An 18,194-nucleotide genomic window follows, 5' to 3' on the forward strand; every position below is an offset into this window, starting at 1 on the left:
GAAAGCCTTCTGAAAGTCTAAACAAACCAATCCACTGGTTCTCCTTGTCAACTCTACTGGTTCCATCCTCAAGGAGGGAGGTGATAGCCTAGTGGTATTATCACTAGACTATTAATCCAGAAGCTCAGCTAATGTTCTGGGGATGCGGGTTCAAATCCCGCCACGGCAGATTGTGGAATTTGAATTCAATAAAAAATATCTGGAGTTAAGAATCTACTGATGACCATGAAACCATTGTTGATTGTCGGAAAAACCCATCTAGATCACTAACATCCTTCAGGGAAGGAAATCTGCCATCCTTACCTGGTCTAGCCTACATTTGACTCCAGAGCCACAGCAATGTGGTTGACTCTCAACTGCCCTCGGGCAACTAGGGATGAACAATAAATTCTGGCCAGCCAGCGACGCCCATGTCCCACAAATGAATTTTTAAAAGTTGTGCTTTTCAATCACCTTTTAAAAGCTTTTAAATATTAAAATACATTTATTACACCAGATGATGAGTCTTAACTATATCAAGGTTTAATGCAAGGGGGAAAAATGAATGATTACGTTATGAAACATTGCCCAATTGCTCTGGTTTGTGGAAGATTGCCTGCTTGTGATTATGCAAATGAGTTTGAGTGGAAACTTGAACTTCTTTGGAAAGCAGGCACTAATTTAATTGTTGCTTTCTCCTGGATGGCTGATTTCCCCCAGCGTGGGAACTGTATCTTAGCAAATGGCAAGCTGGCAATCCATGACTTTCTATCCATTTTGAAAGAGAGAACGATTTCACGTCCATCACTTGGGTGCCTTTTATCGATTGCGAGAAGAAACTTCCCTAATATCTCCCAATGCTCCCCAAGCTGATTCAACACTGTTGGACTTACCCCACTATGTCAATTGGATGCTTAATAAAATATTAGCAATGACTATTGGTGATATGAGTGAATTGGAATTAATAGTGAGCAACACCGAGAAAAATGTTTTGGGGGTTATTGCTACAGTACCTTAAGATATTAAAATCTATGAAATGGTACCATGTGATATCAGCATACGAAATTGCTCGCTGCCAAATTTTAACAGAGTTCTTAGATTACACTTCTATTAAACTGATGGGCAAACTTTGTGGCGAAGCTTTGCAATTTGTTTCCAAAAGGATAATGATACATTTTGAACAGTTTATATTATGTAATATTTTCTTTCAATTGGTACCTAATGATATGATAGCAATACCCATAGTGGTGAGGTTGAGGACATTCATCTGAAGGATGTAAGAACTGGGTCTGAAGGGGTTATTGCCGCCGGGAAGGAGAGCTGATGCAAACAAAATGTTGTTGGAAAATATAATGCTGGCAGCCAGCAGGATTGGTGGTCCTTGGACTTTCTTTGCATTCTGCTGTTCTTCTTGCACCTCTGTGCCTTCCTCCCCAAGAGATTGTAAGAGTATCCCCCCTTGCAGGATAAGGTTATGGAGCTAACAGCAAACTACAACTAATGGAAGGGCTGTCAGAGTTATATTGCAGGATACCTGTGAGCATTTCCAAGGAGCAATACAGCTGTTTAAAGGTGCTGATGGTTTGAGCACTGAGAGGGTTATGACTCTGATTTTGATTCTTCTCTCTGTCTGCTTTCGGGTTCAAGATGGGTGATGTTTCAGCCATGGATTAAGGGGATACACCTTGTCCTCAAACCGCCAGATCAAACACTTGATTGTCTCGGTGGAAGTCAGGGGGATTGCGAACTGCTGCAGCAAAAGGTTAACATTATAACTGGCAGGAAACTGCGGTCAGGCCTGCATCATGCAATTCCTGCCATCACACACAAGGTACATTTCAAATCAATATAAGTCTATCCTGTTTAAGTTCAGGTCTTGCTTAAAGGTCGGTTTAGCTCAGTTGGCTGAATGGCTGGCTTATGATTTGGATGACGCCAACAGCACAGGTTCAATTCCTGTACCAGCTGAGATTATTCATGGAGGCCCACCTTCTCAACTCCTTGTGGTGATCCTCAGGTTAAATCAACACCATAAGGAGTCTCACAACACCAGGTTAAAGTCCAACAGGTTTATTTGGTAGCAAAAGCCACTAGCTTGCGGAGCGCTGCCCCTTCATCAGGTGAGTGGGAGTTCTATTCACAAACAGGGCATATAAAGACACAAACTCAATTCACAAAATAATGGTTGGAATGCAAGTCTTTACAGGTAATCAAGTCTTAAAGGTGCAGACAATGTGAGTGGAGAGAGGGTTAAGCACAGGTTAAACAGATGTGTATCGTCTCCAGCCAGGACAGTTAGTGAGATTATACTCATGTAATCTGGAGACAGTTGTTCCTCCCCCTTATTTGACTAGGCCTTTTCAATTGACCCAGCTCACCAAATTCAGGCATACTGAATGTATCTGTCTAGCATCAGAGAGAGGTGATCAGGGAAAATAAGTCCCAGTATCACCTAATTGATACAAATTTAATTTCATCATAAATTATTCTGTAGATTGGGTCAAAATTTTGGAACTCATCGAATCATACAGAAGCCACTCATCCCATCGAGTCTGTTCCAGCAGAGACCCTCCCTAACAGATCTGTGGGTGTACCTGCATGGACTGCAATGGTTGAAGAAGGCAGCTCACCACCACCTTCTCAAGGACAATTAGGGATGGGCAATAAATGCTGGCCTAGCCAGTGATGCTCACATCCCCTGAATGAATAAAAAAGAGTTACACAGTTAGGAATCACTGTCAATTAATGTTCCTGTCTGCTTGTTTCCTGAAGGTGTTAACCCATTTAATGTAAACAGATTCAGACATCCGACGGAGGAATGCTGCACAAACACATGAGTGATCATTTGTTGATCTAACAAGCACTGAGATTATTATTCTTTATTGATGTTTTTCTGTATTTTCTCCTGAAAATCTTTTTTCCACTCACCTACATGGCCTGGGGATAGAGGTGGGGTTGTGGGGGTGGGGAGTGGGGGCGGAGGCAGGGGGTGGGGAGGGGGGGGGGTTGGTGGGTGTGAGAGAATGTGACAGACGTCTTCAATGTAGCTCCTTGACAGGTTTGCCAAGAGGTGCGTATCAGCAATTCTGGAAGGTTCTTTTTCATCAATCCTCCATATGCCTTAAATAAAACTGACAACATTTACACATCTGCGTGCAAATGTTGGTCAAGAATTTAATGAACTTAAGCCTAATCAGATGTAAAGTGCTGTCATTAAGGAGGCACCTTCAACCAGATCATAACAACACAGGAACATTTAAAAAAATGCTTTATTCTTAATATTCCATCTTTTTAATAAATATTGGCCAATTGCTCAAAACGTCATATTGATATCATTATATTTTCTACAGATTAGACCAGTTCCATTGGCTACATGCATTTTAATTAGATATTCAATGGGTAAATATCAATAGTCTCTAGAAATGGAATCAGGCACCATGATGTTACTTCCACTGTGGGCAGTGAGCAAACTTCAGGCTAACTGGTATTTTGTATGATTGCTGCATGCAGCCAGAACTAAACACACTGTTCAGTGGCTGCATACCTCAGCAGGGAGCTCAAGTTTGTATGAGGCTAACACCACTTAAAGCTAAGCTGCATAACTTAAAGCTGCGGTGCATTCTGGCTGGAGCAGGTGCTGAAGCTGTTTGTGGAAGAGTGCCTGAACATGGTACAAGAGATAATTATGGTGCAGCAGAGGAAAGAATGGGCTCCACGGTTCCCTAGGACTGTATCGCATGTAGTGGTCCAGGAGGTGGAGAGGAGAGAGATGCCATCTGCCACAGGAGGACAGGAAGCCCTCCAGACAAACATTTAAGGCACTGGGAGCAGATAGTCATGGTGACCCACACTAGGAGTCAAGCCCAAAGAACTTGGATGCAGTGTAACAAAAAGTTTGCTGAGCTCATGTGGGCGGTCAAGGTCAGGGAATGTTTCTTCAAACATCAAATCCCACCACCTTGCATCATTGATCTTACATGCTGCACAATGCACCACACCATCATCACTTACCTACCAACAATCTCTATTAATCACGACTCATACCTAATCTTCATAGCTTCTCTTATACTGGAACAGCAGAAATTTCACTCCATTTGTCTATTGGGAAGACTGAAATAATTGTTTTTGGACTCTACTCCAAACTCTTCCCTAGCTCCCAGCTCGATCCTTTTTCTTTGCATCAGTCTAACACTATAGCAGTTCATTCACAACCTCAAAGTCTTATTTGACCCCAAGCAAAGCTTTGCACCATATTTCCATACCATTGCTAAGGCCACCTTTCTCCACATCCATAACATTGCCTAAGTTCACCCCTGTCTCAGCCCAGCTGCTGCTGAAACCCTCATTCATGTCACCATTACCTCTAAACTTGACTATTTCAATCCACTCTTGACTGGCTTCTCACATTTTACCCTCTGTAAACTTGAGATCATCCTAAACTCTGTTGCCTATGTCTTTACTCAAAGTCCCATTCATTTATCGCTGCTCTGCTCACTGACCTACATCAGCTTCCATTCAAGCAACATCTTAATTTTAACATTCTGCCATGTTTTCAGTCCCTGCATAGCATCGTCCCTCCCTGTCTCTGTAAGGCTCTGTCATGCGCCAGTCCTCTTCTCTATCTCCCTCGCTGCAATACTGTACCTCACATCCAACAAACTGCCTACAGGCATGGAAATAGTTTTCAGAGCAGGCAGAAAACTATTCAAGCCACCCACAGTGCAAATTCAAAGCCATTCCAACCTTGGCCATTGACCTTCAGCAGACAAATAATCTTTGTGTTTGCCCTCACTCAAAAACTGAGCTGCTGGTCACTGTTGACTCCTTCTCTGAAGTATATGAGAAGATGGGAACTTTGACTAAACACCTGGAAAACTGAGGTCCTCTTGCAGCCAGGTCCCACAGAAAAGCACCTCGCCACTTCAATTAAGATTAACAGTGAGATCCTGGAAAATGTGGACCATTTTCCATTTCTTGGTAGCCTCCTCTCGATGAAAGCAAACATTGACAAGTAAGCTCATCATCACCTTCAATGTGCCAGCTCAGCCCTCAGCTGACTGAGGAAAAGATTATTTGAGGACCAGACCTCAAACTCAAGACTAGGTTATAGTTTACTGGGAAGCAGTGATCCCCATGCTTCAGAACCTAGGAGAACTTGCAACAGACACTTCAAAACACTGGAGTTGTACCACCAGCTCTGCAAGATCCTCCAAATCCAGTGACTTGAAAGGCAGTCCAACAGCAGTGTCCTCTCCCAAGCCACTTTGCTCAGCGTTAAGGTGCTAAAGACTCAAACCCAGCTCTGCTGGATAGGACTTGTCATTCGTAAGCCTGACACCTGAAATTCCCTCCCTACAGCTTTCCAGTTCTCTACCTTGTTTTCCTCCTTAGGGACACTCCCCAAAACCTGCCTACTTGATGAAGCCTTTGGTTATTGCACCTAATGGCTGCAATGTTATGGCTGTACGCATCAGTGGGATTTTTCCATCTCGCTGCAGTGAATGGAGATTTGGCTGGGCGCCAAATTCTCTGACCTTGCCACAACGGGAGCATAGAGTGAACAGCTAGTAAGATCATGCCCAATATCTCCTAATGTGACTCACTGTCAAATTTTGTTTTACAGTGTTCCAGTGAAACGCCTTCTAATGTTTTATTACACTAAAGGCACTATTGAAAGCTAAGTTGTTGTTATGTGACTTGTTGTCACACTTTGTATTGTATTGCATCTGAGTCGTGCTTTGGGACGCATTATTATGTTAAATAAATTCAAGTTGTTTTGTTGTTGATCGAAGGCAGCAGGAGTTAACTGGAGAGGATACCAGATGTACCTGCATACTGATGGTGAGCAGGTGGTCTGTATCACTGGAGTGCTGAGGCTGTGGCCAGCTTTGGGGCTGAAACCATGAAAGTTGATGGTATCCTGATGCCTAATCCTCCTTCTCACATCCTTCTTAGCCCACAAACTTTTACCAGTGACAAACTGCAACTGGTATGAGCATGTAGCTTGTGCTTTCCAACACCTCCCACATCCTTGGTCCCATCATAACCTTACCTTGACCTTGTACCCTTTACCTTTCAGAGACCCAAGAACTGCCATTGGGTTTTAAGGATGGTCCTAAAGGAAGAGATATAAGAATATAAGAACATAAGAACGAGGAGCAGGAGTAGGCCATCTGGCCCCTCAAGCCTGCTCTGCCATTCAATAAGATCATGGCTGATCTTTTTGTGGACTCAGCTCCACTCACCATAACTCTTAATTCCTTTACTGTTCAAAATTTATCTATCCTTTCCTTTCTTAAAAGCATTCAATGAGGTAGCCTCAACTGCTTCACTGGGCAGGGAATTCCACAGATTCACAACCTTTTGGGTGAAGAAGTTCCTCCTCAACTCAGTCCTAAATCTGCTCCCCCTTATCTTGAGGCCATGCCCCCTAGTTTTAGTTTCACCCACCAATGGAAACAACTTCCCTGCTTCTATCTTATCTATTCCCTTCATAATCTTATATGTTTCTATAAGATCGCCCCCTTGCAACATAACCTTGCTGTTTTTAAACTCCATCCCTCTCATTTACCTTCTTAATTACCCGTTGCACCTGCAAACTAACTTTTTGTGATTCATGCACAAGGACACCCTTTGCACAGCAGCATGCTGCAATTTTTTACCATTTAAATAATAGTCCATTTTGCTGTTATTCCGACCAAAATGGATGACTTCACATTTGCCAACATTGTACTCCATCTGCCAGACCCTCGCCCACTCACTTAGACTATCTATATCCCTTTGCAGACTTTCAGCGTCCTCTGCACACTTTACTCTGCCACTCATCTTAGTGTCATCTGTGAATTTTGACACACTACACTTGGTCCCCAACTCCAAATCATCTATGTAAATCGTAAACAATTGTGGTCTCAACACTGATCCCTGAGGTACACCACTAGTCACTGATTGCCATCCAGAAAAACACCCATTTACCCCTACTCTTTGCTTTCTATTAGTTAACCAATCCTCTATCCATGCTAATACATTACCCGTAACATCATGCACCATTGCAGCAGCCTTTAGTGTGGCACCTTCTCAAATGCCTTCTGGAAATCCAGATACACCACATCCACAGGTTCCCCATTGTCCACTGTGCATGTAATGTTTTCAAAGAATTCCACCAAATTAGTCAAACATGACCTTCCCTTCATGAACCCATCTCCCCAATGGGCCAATTTATATCCAGATGTCTCCCTTTTTCTTCCTTGATGAGAGATTCAAGCATTTTCCCTACTATAGAAGTTAAACTAACCGGCCGATAGTTACCCACCTTTTATCTACCTCCTTTTTTTGAACAGTGACGTCACATTTGCTGTTTTCCAATCTGCGGGATTGGAAAAAAGCATTTGGATGGGTTTAGGGAGAAAATTCCAAGATTTGGTCCCGGATCAAAATTGAAAACCTGGCTGCAACTGGGAAGAGAGAATGGGCACACTAGAGCTCAGAGGGTGAAGATGGCCCAGTGGTATTATTGCTAGACTATTAATCCAGAAACCCTGCTAATATTCTGGGGACACGGGTTCAAATCCCGCCACAGCAGGTGGTGGAATTTGAATTCAAGAAAAGAATCTGTGGAATTACAAATCTACTGATGACCATGAAACCATTGTCAATTGTCAGAAAAACCCATTTGGTTCATTCATGTCCTTTAAGGCCGAAAATCTGCTGTCCTTACCTGGTCTGGCCTCTATGTGACTCCAGAGCCACAGCAATGTAGTTGACTCTCAACTTCCCTTGGGCTACTAGGGATGGGCCAACCAACGACAACCAAGTTCCACAAATGAATTTTAAAAAGTCAAAAGAATGGACAGTTAAGAGTGCGTTTTAAGTCAAGGTTGGGGGAAGGTGGAGGGGATAGAAAAAGGAATAAAATAAGTTACTGAGGTGGGATGGTGTGAGGCTACGAATGATGTAAAAATGAGGGTGGGAATTTTCCAATTTTGAGCAATGACACAGGCCAGCAAGGAAAGGGATGGGGATAGGGAATGAACAGAAGACTTGGAGATGAAAAAACATTAATGGGCAGCGCAGGATGTTCAAATACCTCCACTCAGATTGTTACGATCAGGCAAGGAGGGATGAACCAGCTCCTCTCTATTCAATCTCCTTGGTTGGTCACAATAAAGGTTTATATTTCTTTATACAAGGATATGCTCTTGTCCAAATCAGAATGTAGTTAACTATTTAAGCTATGAGCATTAACGAGACAATCAAATAAGGTTTAGTGAGTCCAAGAAAGAGCAAATTTATTAACCCCGAAACCTGAAAAAAATAAAAACATTACAAGTATTCAGACCTTATGTGGCCATTAGGGCTACACACACACACGCATCAGAAATAAGGGGAGTTGGAGTCAAACAAAGAAAATTAAATGAATATACTGTTAAGTTTCCTGTGATTGAGCTTGAGATGTAGATTTTAAACATTGCAGCAAATTTGGGTTTGCTGGTTTCTTGGGTGCAGTAAGATATAGATGATGTTGCAATTATTACGAGATCTCTGTTCGCTGGCAGGTTTCAGGTAGAGTTGGCTTCTCGAACCGCACGACATGCTTATTCCAAAAGACAACAAGGGAGCAAATGAGCAACCCTCAGTTAATTTTCTCTGCTGAAGGCTTTCTGGATACTTGCAAAGCCTCGCGAGTGGCTGGCAACCTTGTCTTGAAATACTTCACCCATTGTGTGTTTCCAAGAGGTTTTGGGCAGGTCTGCCTGTGGCAGCTATTGTTTCAGTATCCCGTACTTTGCATTTTTAATGTTGCTTGTACAGACAACTATGATTTTTGATTGGTGTCTGGATTATAGAAAATACTCTCTCTTCACACTCCCCTGAGAGTGATTTGTTGGGTTCTCACCCTCACTGTGGAACCTGGCCTTGCATTTTTAAGCAGTTTGCTCTTTCTGAGTTCCAATTGCAAATTTTACAGTCAGTTAAAGTTGAAAAATTATATTTTCAAAAATAAAGGGGCATAGCCTAATAACAAGATATTAATACAATATTAAATAACTATTGATTCAACTTGCAATTGTAGCTTGACTACTGCATGGAAACAAAGATTAAGCCTGTTTAATATAACCAAACAGGAGTCTCCTTTCATACTTGTGAGAAAATTGGCAGAATTACAAGAAATGACAAAAAGAACATTTTTTCTTCCATGCATGCAGTTTCTTCAGTAATTGCATTAAATGGGAGACCATCATTAGCAAACCCTTTGAAATATTGAGTAGCAATGAGTTGTTGATTTGCCTAATTTTTGCCCTTATCGTAAAGTTGAACGCCATGGTTAATGAATATCTGAATCTATGATTCATTTCATTATTTGGTTCAATGGGAAGCAATGCTAACATACATGTCTTTTCCTATATACTGTGCTCCGCTTATTAGGTGGAATTAACTTTCAAAGCCAGAGTGAAACTAGTTTCCCGATGGTGCATCTCGAAAGAGTCTTCACTTGAGTGACAAAGGGGAGTGTTTATAAATTTACAGCTGAAATGTAATCTCTGAAAACGTTTCGTTGGAAGATTCCTGTTAACATTTTGTTTTTTGGCAGGCTGGTGGAGTTGGCTGTCTCAGTACCAATCAATCCATATTGGGGAGTCCTTTCCAAATGTTTGGCTTATAGCAAGGCTGTCTCAGACCCCTTTGTGTACTCTTTGCTGCGTCATCAGTATAAGAAGACATGGATGGACATTATTAATAGACTGCTTAAACGACGCTCCTTAAACTCCTCTGCACTGACAGGTGAAATGCTAAACAGCAATTATGTACATACAGCTGAATGAAATAAACTTTGTGAATGGAACAGTTTGACAGATACCTGCATTGGGATTTTTATTGGAATACGTGTCTTATGGAACTTCTAACTTTACTCTGCTTTCTACTACTTTAGACAATTATTTTGGTTAATGTTCAAAGGAAAATTCTCACAGCTCACCTTTACACTTTTGTAATTGTAATTTTTATTTGGTTCTTTTTCTTAAGTGTACTTGGATGCTTGGCGTGTACTTTAGGTAAGGCCCTGTAAGCTCACAAGCAAAGTCACTTTGTAATGTCGGTGGGTATGTGTGGGCGCACCAGTAACTGGATATGATAAGAGCTGAAATATTATAATTAGAGGGTTATCATTGTCAACTAATTCTGATATCAGCAACTATCACTGATTATCTTTCTTTTTTAAGTTGGAGCCTTCACCATGTATGTCACAAAATGGAAATCACTGAGGGAACTATTATTAGAGAAGTACAAACAGAAAATGCCAAAAATATTCAACAGGTGTGCCAGCAGCGATGGAAAGAGAAAAACAGTCAAAGTTTCAGGTCGATTAATTTTCTCCACAGATGCTGCAAGGTCGGCTGTGTACTTTTAGCATTTTCTATTTTATTTCAGATTCCCAGCACCTGCAGTCATTTGCTTTTTGTTTATTTGAGAAGTTGCTTTCTGAGAATAATTTCATTTGATGTCCTCACTTCAGTAGTGAACACTGAGTTTTATAGGCATCATCAGCTCAAGCTTTATCTTTCTTAGCACCCATATAATCATTGTAATGAATTAGCCCTATTTATCAATGCAGTGTTTTTAAAACTAGGGGAGACAGCGGTGTAGTGGTATTGTCACTGGTCTAGTAATCCAGAGCCCAGGGTAATGTTCCTGGGACCCAGGTTCGAATCCCAGATGGTGAAATTTCAAATCTGGAATTAAACTCTAATGATGACCATGAAGCTATTGTTGATTGTTGTAAAAATCCATCTGGCTCACTAATGTCCTTTAGGGAAATAAATTTGTTGTCCTTACCTGGTCTGGCCTACATGGGATTCCAGATGCACAGCAATGTGATTGACTCTTAAATGCCCTCTGAAATGACCTAGCACTCAGTTCCAGGGCAATAAATACTGGCCTAGCCAGCCAGCCCCAATCCCCTGAATGAATCAAAGAAAATCATAAGAACTTGAATATTTTCAGGCATCCCAGCAAAAATGAGTTAGTCTTGAAGACTATTGGTGAATAAATTGGCTTCATTCTTCATACCTTGATTAACATTGAAATATGTAAAGGACATGTCTGCATACGCCTTCCTTTTCTCAATTAGAGAGGCAGGAGAAAAACAAATAAGTTTTTAATATTCAACACGTATTCAACATAATTTATTTGAGAAGGAATATAATTAAAGCTTTTAGCTTGACTGGCAGTCACTTCAGAATTAAATTTATTGGTAAACAATGTTAACTTTACCGCTGTTATTTTTGTATAATCGCATAAATGTACCCAGAAACATATCCGTTATCTGTCTGTATGACATATCAGCCAATCAATCTGAAGTCAGTAAGCAATGGTGACATTTGGTGATAGAAAGGTACTCAGAATGAGTTACACACATCATACTCACTAACCTTCAAGATGATCATTATGACGTATGTTCGCAACTTTCCAGCTAGTCCACTGTGAGATGTAAAAGCTGGAAATGAACAATTTAAGTCAGCTATTCAGTCAGTCACAATGATGGGTGACCTTTTGACTATGTGATAATTTTCTCGTGAAAAGGATTGATACTATTATCTTTCTTGAAGGCCCCTAGCTCCAAAGTACAATGGATGATAATACTCAGGCCCATAAATACTTTCCCATTAACCACTCCACAATTAGTATAAGAAATCAACAAAAGCAGGTTGAAGTCAAAATCTTATATAAAGTTGATGTTGCCGACTTTATCCTTTCAGTGTAGCTATGCTTTAAATCGTTCTTCAATGAAAACTAATAGAGAACATCAGAATGTAAATCTAACTCCAAGCAGCATAATCTCTTGTGGCCTACATTGATAATTACAGGGTTCATAATGAGCGCTTTGTGCAAAAAAAAACACACACATGAACCTTGCTCAAACAAGAGCTCACAGGAAAGCAAATTCCAAAAGTTTTCTGTTCACCACACTATGGGGGTGATTTTCATAAAAGCTAAATGCTGCAGATATTGAAGATCTGAAATAAAAACAGAATGTGCTGGAAAAACTCTGCCGGTCTGGCAGCATCTGTGCAGAGAGAAACAGAGCTAACGGATGGAAACTTATCACTGTTCATGCCGGCAGGATTTTCCCATCCCGCTGCAGTGAACAGAGATTTGGCTTGCTGCCAACTTCTCCGTCCTCGCTACAGTGGGAGCATGGCGTGAATGGCAGGTAAGATTGCGCCCAACGTTTTCAGATGAGTATGACTCTTCTTTGGAACTGAGCCGCACCCAAAGCTGACATTTGTCAGTGTAAATAAACACAATAAAATCTAGTCTCCTGAAGTTGCCATTTAAAGTGTCAGCATGCGGCCCCTGCCTGATTGCAGTTCTCTGACAGTAACACAGATAACGTGAAACTAGTGTAGCTTTTTACATAGTAACAAGCCCTTTTCACCTATCGCCCTGAAGGGATTGGACAGGGTCACTCCTGCTGAGGTCCTTCTTAACATAGATATGTCAGCTCTAAGTGACATCACGAGGACTTGAGTGCAGCTTATTCTTGAGTGGTCTGAGTGGGAAGTGGCAGGTAATTACCCTCCTCAGGCCAAAACTGTGGCAAAGAAGTGCCCTTACTTTCTTTTTTTTTTACTTTCCTTCTTGTACCAGGAGAAGTAGGATGCTCCTCTGGTCCCCACAAGGGAAGTATAGGCCCTCCCTACTGTAACTTCACCTCCCACCAAGCCCAATCACAAGACTCTTGACAGATGGTCTGGCAGCCGATCCCGCTACTTAGCTGCTGTTGGCAAGTGATCACTGGACTATATGCTTTTCCGCCAAATGTTGCTCAGAATCGGCTTACGGGATTTAAACCAAGCCCAACCATTAGAGCAGGCCATGATTCTTCCACTGGCAGTTATAATCCAAACCAAAGAGTTTATAGCTTCAAATAATAAAAGCATAATTTGTTTGGTAACTGAAATATTTGAAGCTGGTATAATTTCAGACTTGTTATTTATGGCAGTGCATTGTATTCAATATAGATTCGTAGAGGAGAATACTTACCTGCCAATGTTCATTCTACTCAAATTTAGTTGCATATATTTGGGGTTTTTGGACCTTTATTTCTATTAGATCAAATTGGAACATTTACCTCTTGGTAACGTACATTTCCAAGTTCAAGCAATCATTTGAAAATTGTGAAGATTCTGTCAGGGTAGGAATTACTTTTCAAATTGGAAAGTTGAGACCAAAACAATGGCCCAATAAATCTTTGCTGCTTTTTAAATACCCCAAAATATTAATTACCTCTATAACATGAAATGAAAGGTAAATTCATTGCAAGTAATACTTTATTAAAGTGTTTATTTTTCATCCACATGAGAGTGGCTTGACAGTGTGAATATAATAACTTTTCCACAATGATTATTCTAATAAGTTACCAGAGGAATTGAATCAGTGTGGTCTTATGCAAGATGCTGAATGCTGTGACCTTTGCAGTTGTGAAGTATTTGAAGATTTACAATCTAAAAGGTCCCATTTTACAGAGGGGTGGGTTATGCCCCCCCCCCCCACCCACCCACCCCCCCCCCCCCTCCCACCCACCCCCCCGCCCCCCCCACACCCCCGACTGAAAACTCTACTGGCACCGTGTTGAGCAGAAACCCAATTGCCTTGCCAGGGCCTAATTTGTTGTGAGGGGGTCTTCTGCCCTCAACAAGCAGGAGGTCCCACCCTAGAGAGCTGCTGGCTCATCTGATTAGCTGGCAGTTCTGTAGCCCCAGCAGCATCAGAAGTAAGTAGTGGCTCCTACAAGCAGTCCAGGAAGGAGAAGAGCTATAGATCTCCAGCTTCAGGTAGGTCAGGAATTTTTGGTCAGGCTTGCCTGGCAGACCTCAGCGAGGGGGGTATGAGGGAGGGAGTTTGGGTTTAGAGACCAACAGGAGAGGAATTAAGTGGGCAGAGGTATTATTTTGGAAGGGTACCTCCAAAAGCCGCTGGTGCTCCCAATAGCCACAGGAGCCTTCCCAAAGGAGGTATCCTTTCTTCCTGCCGCACTGAAGCCTATGCAATGAAAACTCCTGGGCTGCTCGCCTTGCCTCCACCTTCCAAATAAGCAATTACTGTGGAGGCCGAATGAGGCCCATAAATGGCCATTAACTCCAAGGATAGACGGGATGCTTTATGTCTTCCTCGTCCACCATAATGTGGGAGACAGGTCGAGGGTGGGTGGAACGCGGCAGAGGCAGGCTGTTGTTTTATTTTACCTTCCTCAACCCCCCCCCCCCCCCGCCCTCAAAATATTTTGATTGTAAAGTTCAGTGAAGAAGTATTTTCAGCCACTTCTTTGTATTTGCAAATAAGCTCTTTAGTTTTCTTTGAAAAGGCAAAACTTTATGTGTGTATAGCTTCGAGGTTCCGTTTGGAATGTTTTACGTTCCGTACAGCAACTAAAACTGCCAAAAGTTACATGATAAACTGTTTTCCTTTTAATGACACTTTGGCTTTTGTGAGCCTCTTAAATGAAGTGAACGTCAAAGATCTCATGTCACTGAAAAAATAGGAATTCAAACAACAACATTTGCTAAGTCTAAACTGCATTTGAGTAATTGTATTTATGCATTGCATTGATGGTTGATGATTGACGGTAGTGATATGAGTTCAATCGCAATGTCTTGGTTACAGGGGAGAATAGATTTATTAGTCACTGTTCCCCACCTACTCAACCTGCTGTTACAATGTGCATGTGGCACCAGGAAGTCATTATTGTCGGTTACCCATGCACTTGTAATTGCACTTTTAATTTCAGAGAAAACTAGATTGCTGATAGTATGAGCAAGCGTAAATCTTCCAGTATAAGTGAAAGAGTGTTAGTTAATACACATTGCTAGACGAGCATTGTAGCCAAATGGCAGGAGAAACCATATTCTATTCTTCCAGTGATTTAAGATGCATAATGTTTTCATGATTCCAATATACGGGTAGAAACTAAAACAGCAAATGCATCCCTTACTCTTTTTTGATTCCACTCTACCATTCTAGGGAAGTATGTAATGGAGCCCATCCGTGAGGGCGTGATGACAGGGTGTGGGGACAATCAGGCAGGAGTACCCACGATGGATTCCCGGCGTCCGTAATATTGTCCCCAGTTAAGTGGGGTAGGAAGGTCCCTGAGGCACGAACCCTGCCCGATGGTGGTAGGATGTCAATTAGACTCATTTGTGAGCCATTTGACTCCAATTATCCCTGAACCCACCAGAATTTAGTTTAGTTTAGTTTTAGTTTATTTATTAGAGTCACAAATAGGCTTGCATTAACACTGCAATGAAGTTACTGTGAAAATCCCTACTGTGAATTTAGTGGTGGCTCAGGAAATAGTTGAAAGTTACACGACTTTCCCCTGCCTCTTGAAGGCCACTGGCCATTGGCCTCATAGGGTGTCCCTCATTCACTGGCATTGAGAAGGGAGGAGTGTTGCTGAAAGCCACTCCCTGCCCTTGCCTCTGACCCCCTGCACCCTTCCTCCACCTCCAGGGACTCCATCCCTGCGATACTCACTCCACCCCCACTCCCCTGTGGAGCCAGTGTTGATCATTGGGCTGTCTCTTGAAGAATTATTGTCAACAATCATCACTTCCACTGCCACAGCCAGCAATGGAGGGCTGGAAGTCTCTGATTGACTTGCAGTTCTAAATGGGTGGGATTTCCACACTATGGTCTGAAGTGCCTCAGGGCAGGCCTGATGTTAGCAGGTTAAGTAACATGGTATTCTGACCAGTTCTCCAACTGGTGGGGACGCTCTGTCACAGGAACAAAATCCCAACCCTAATTTCAGGGACAAGTAGGTTTCATAATCGTGTTATTAATCTCTCTTCTTAGATGTTAGGTTCCTGTAATTTTACATTAAGGAGCATCAACTGGAATTAGCAGTGTAAACACACAAACCATATGGGCGTGATCTTAGTGCCACACTCCTGCTGCAGCGAGGTCAGAGAATTTGACAGCCATCCAAATCTTCGTTCACAGCGGCAGGATGGGAAATTTCCACCGGCATGAACAGTGGTAAGATTCTGGCCCAAGTCTCTGAAACTAGTCTCTGTTGTGAAAACTTAAACAGGTCAATTGGTTAAAGAGATTATAAAGGTATGGAGTTAGAAGAAATTGGGATGCATTTAATGAAACTATTTTTTTAAGTGTATCTTCACACCCACACTTTTAGAGCTTTTATCTGATCACTTGTTATGAGATTGGTTAGCTCCTTCTATCACATGTTACTTCTGCTGTTTATCATATATGTAGTCCTGTGTTGTAGTTTCACCAGATTAGCACTGTATTTTTAGTTGTTCCTGGCATTGTCTCCTGCATGCCTCATTGAGGTAAACTGTTTACCCCAGTCCAACGCCGGCATCTCCACATCATGCCTCATTGAACCAGGGCTGATCCCCTGGCTTTATGGTAATTGTAGAGTGAGGGAGATTTGGGCCATGAAATTACAGATTGTAGTTTTATACAATTCTTCTGCTGCTAATGGCCTGCAATGTCTCATAGATGCCAGATTTTGAGCTGATGTACTTGTTCTGATTCTATCTCATTTAGCACAGTGCTAATTAATCACAGCATGGTGGAGTGTATCCTCAAGGTGGATCTTCATCTCCACAAGGACAGTGTGATAGGTACTCCTAACAATACTGTTACAGACAGATGCATCTGTGACAGGAAGATTGGTAAGGGTGAGCTCAAGTAGATTTTTTTTCTTTTATTAGTTCTCTCATTACCTGCCACGGGTCCTGTCTGTCAGGTATGTCCATTGGGACTGAGCCAGCTCGGTTAGCAACTCTTGGTGATGGACATTGAGGACTCCCACCCAGAGTGCATCTGTGCTCTTGCTACCCTCAGTGCTTCAAGTGGTGCTCAGTATGGATGAGTACTGATGGAAGGAAGGTATCAACAGCAGATTGCCTTGACAATGTTTGACCAGGGGTGGAATTTTCCCATCCGGCCCGCCACGGGAATCGCTGTGGGAGGGGGCAGACCATACAAAGGTCCATTGATCTTGGGTGGGATTTTCCGGTCTTGGGGCAAGCACGGCCAAAAAATCTCGCTCCAAGTGTCTGAGACTTCATGGGGTCCAGAGACATGTTGAGGACTCTGAGTGCTGCTCCCCCTGACTGTATTGCACTGTGCTGCTGCCACATGGGATGGATGATGGGGTGTGTCTGAGACATGATTGGTTGTAAGGTATAATTCAGTGAGTATAACTATGCCAGGCTGTTGCAAATTGTCTGTAGGACAGGTCTCCCACTTTTGACACTAACCCCCACATGTTAGTAAGAAGGACTTTGCCGAACCAATAGGGCAGAGTGTGCCTTTGTTGTTTCCGGTGCCTGGGTCGATGCCAGTTTTATTGACTTTTCTGTAGCTATTTGATATAACTAAGTGGCTTGCTAGGCTATTTCAGCTGGCAGTTAAGAGTCAATCACATTGCTGTGAGTCTAGAGTCAGAACTGATAAGGAGAGCAGGTTTCCTTCTCTGAGAGGCATTAATGTTTAAAGTTTATTTATTTACTAAAGTTTTAAGTTTATTTATTATTGTCACAAGTAGGGTTACATTAACACTGCAGTGAAGTTACTGTGAAAATCCCCTAGTTGCCACACTCCAGTGCCTGTTCGGGTACACTGAGGGAGAATTTAGCATGGCCAATGTACCTAACCAGCACGTCTTTGGACTGTGGGAGGAAACCGGAGGAAACCCACACAGACAGGGGGGGAACGTGCAGGCTCCACACAGACAGTGACCCAAGCCGGGATTTGAATCTGGGTCCCTGGCACTGTGCCACCATGCCGCCCATTAGTGAACCTGATGGGTTATCCTAACAATTTGGTAGTTTCATGACCGTCATTATTGATACTAGTTTCTTTATTAATTCCAAGTTTATTAATTCAGCTGCTATGGTGAGATTTGAGCTAATGTCTCCAGAGATTAGACTAGGCCTCAAGATTACTAGCCTTGTGACATTACTATTATGCTATTGTTCCCTCTCTTTGCAGGCTGCAAGTTTTTCCAATTTTCAGCTAACAGTGAAACTCGGTGAGAGTTTCTTTAACATGAAATGAAGCACATCCCATTTTCTCCATGATAGATTAACTAATTAATACTCACTGAAATGCATTGAGAATTCCCTGCTGATATCACAAAACATAACCATTTAGCTGAAACATCTTCTGCATTAATTGTTGTT

The 18,194-nt window shown here is 42.2% G+C and overlaps 1 protein-coding gene across 1 annotated transcript in view; it reads left to right on the forward strand.

Moving 5' to 3' along the window:
- Positions 1–10,384, forward strand: part of LOC144500829 (G-protein coupled receptor 26-like) — a 42,804-nt gene extending 32,420 nt beyond the window's left edge. The window contains exons 3-4 of the mRNA XM_078224306.1: positions 9,569–9,759; positions 10,197–10,384. Of these exons, the coding sequence (XP_078080432.1) occupies positions 9,569–9,759; positions 10,197–10,384 (379 nt within the window). The remainder of the gene's footprint in view (positions 1–9,568; positions 9,760–10,196) is intronic.
- Positions 10,385–18,194: the final 7,810 nt, after the last annotated feature.

Source organism: Mustelus asterias, chromosome 11 (genome assembly GCF_964213995.1).
Source record: "Mustelus asterias chromosome 11, sMusAst1.hap1.1, whole genome shotgun sequence".
Taxonomy (NCBI): Eukaryota; Metazoa; Chordata; class Chondrichthyes; order Carcharhiniformes; family Triakidae; genus Mustelus; species Mustelus asterias.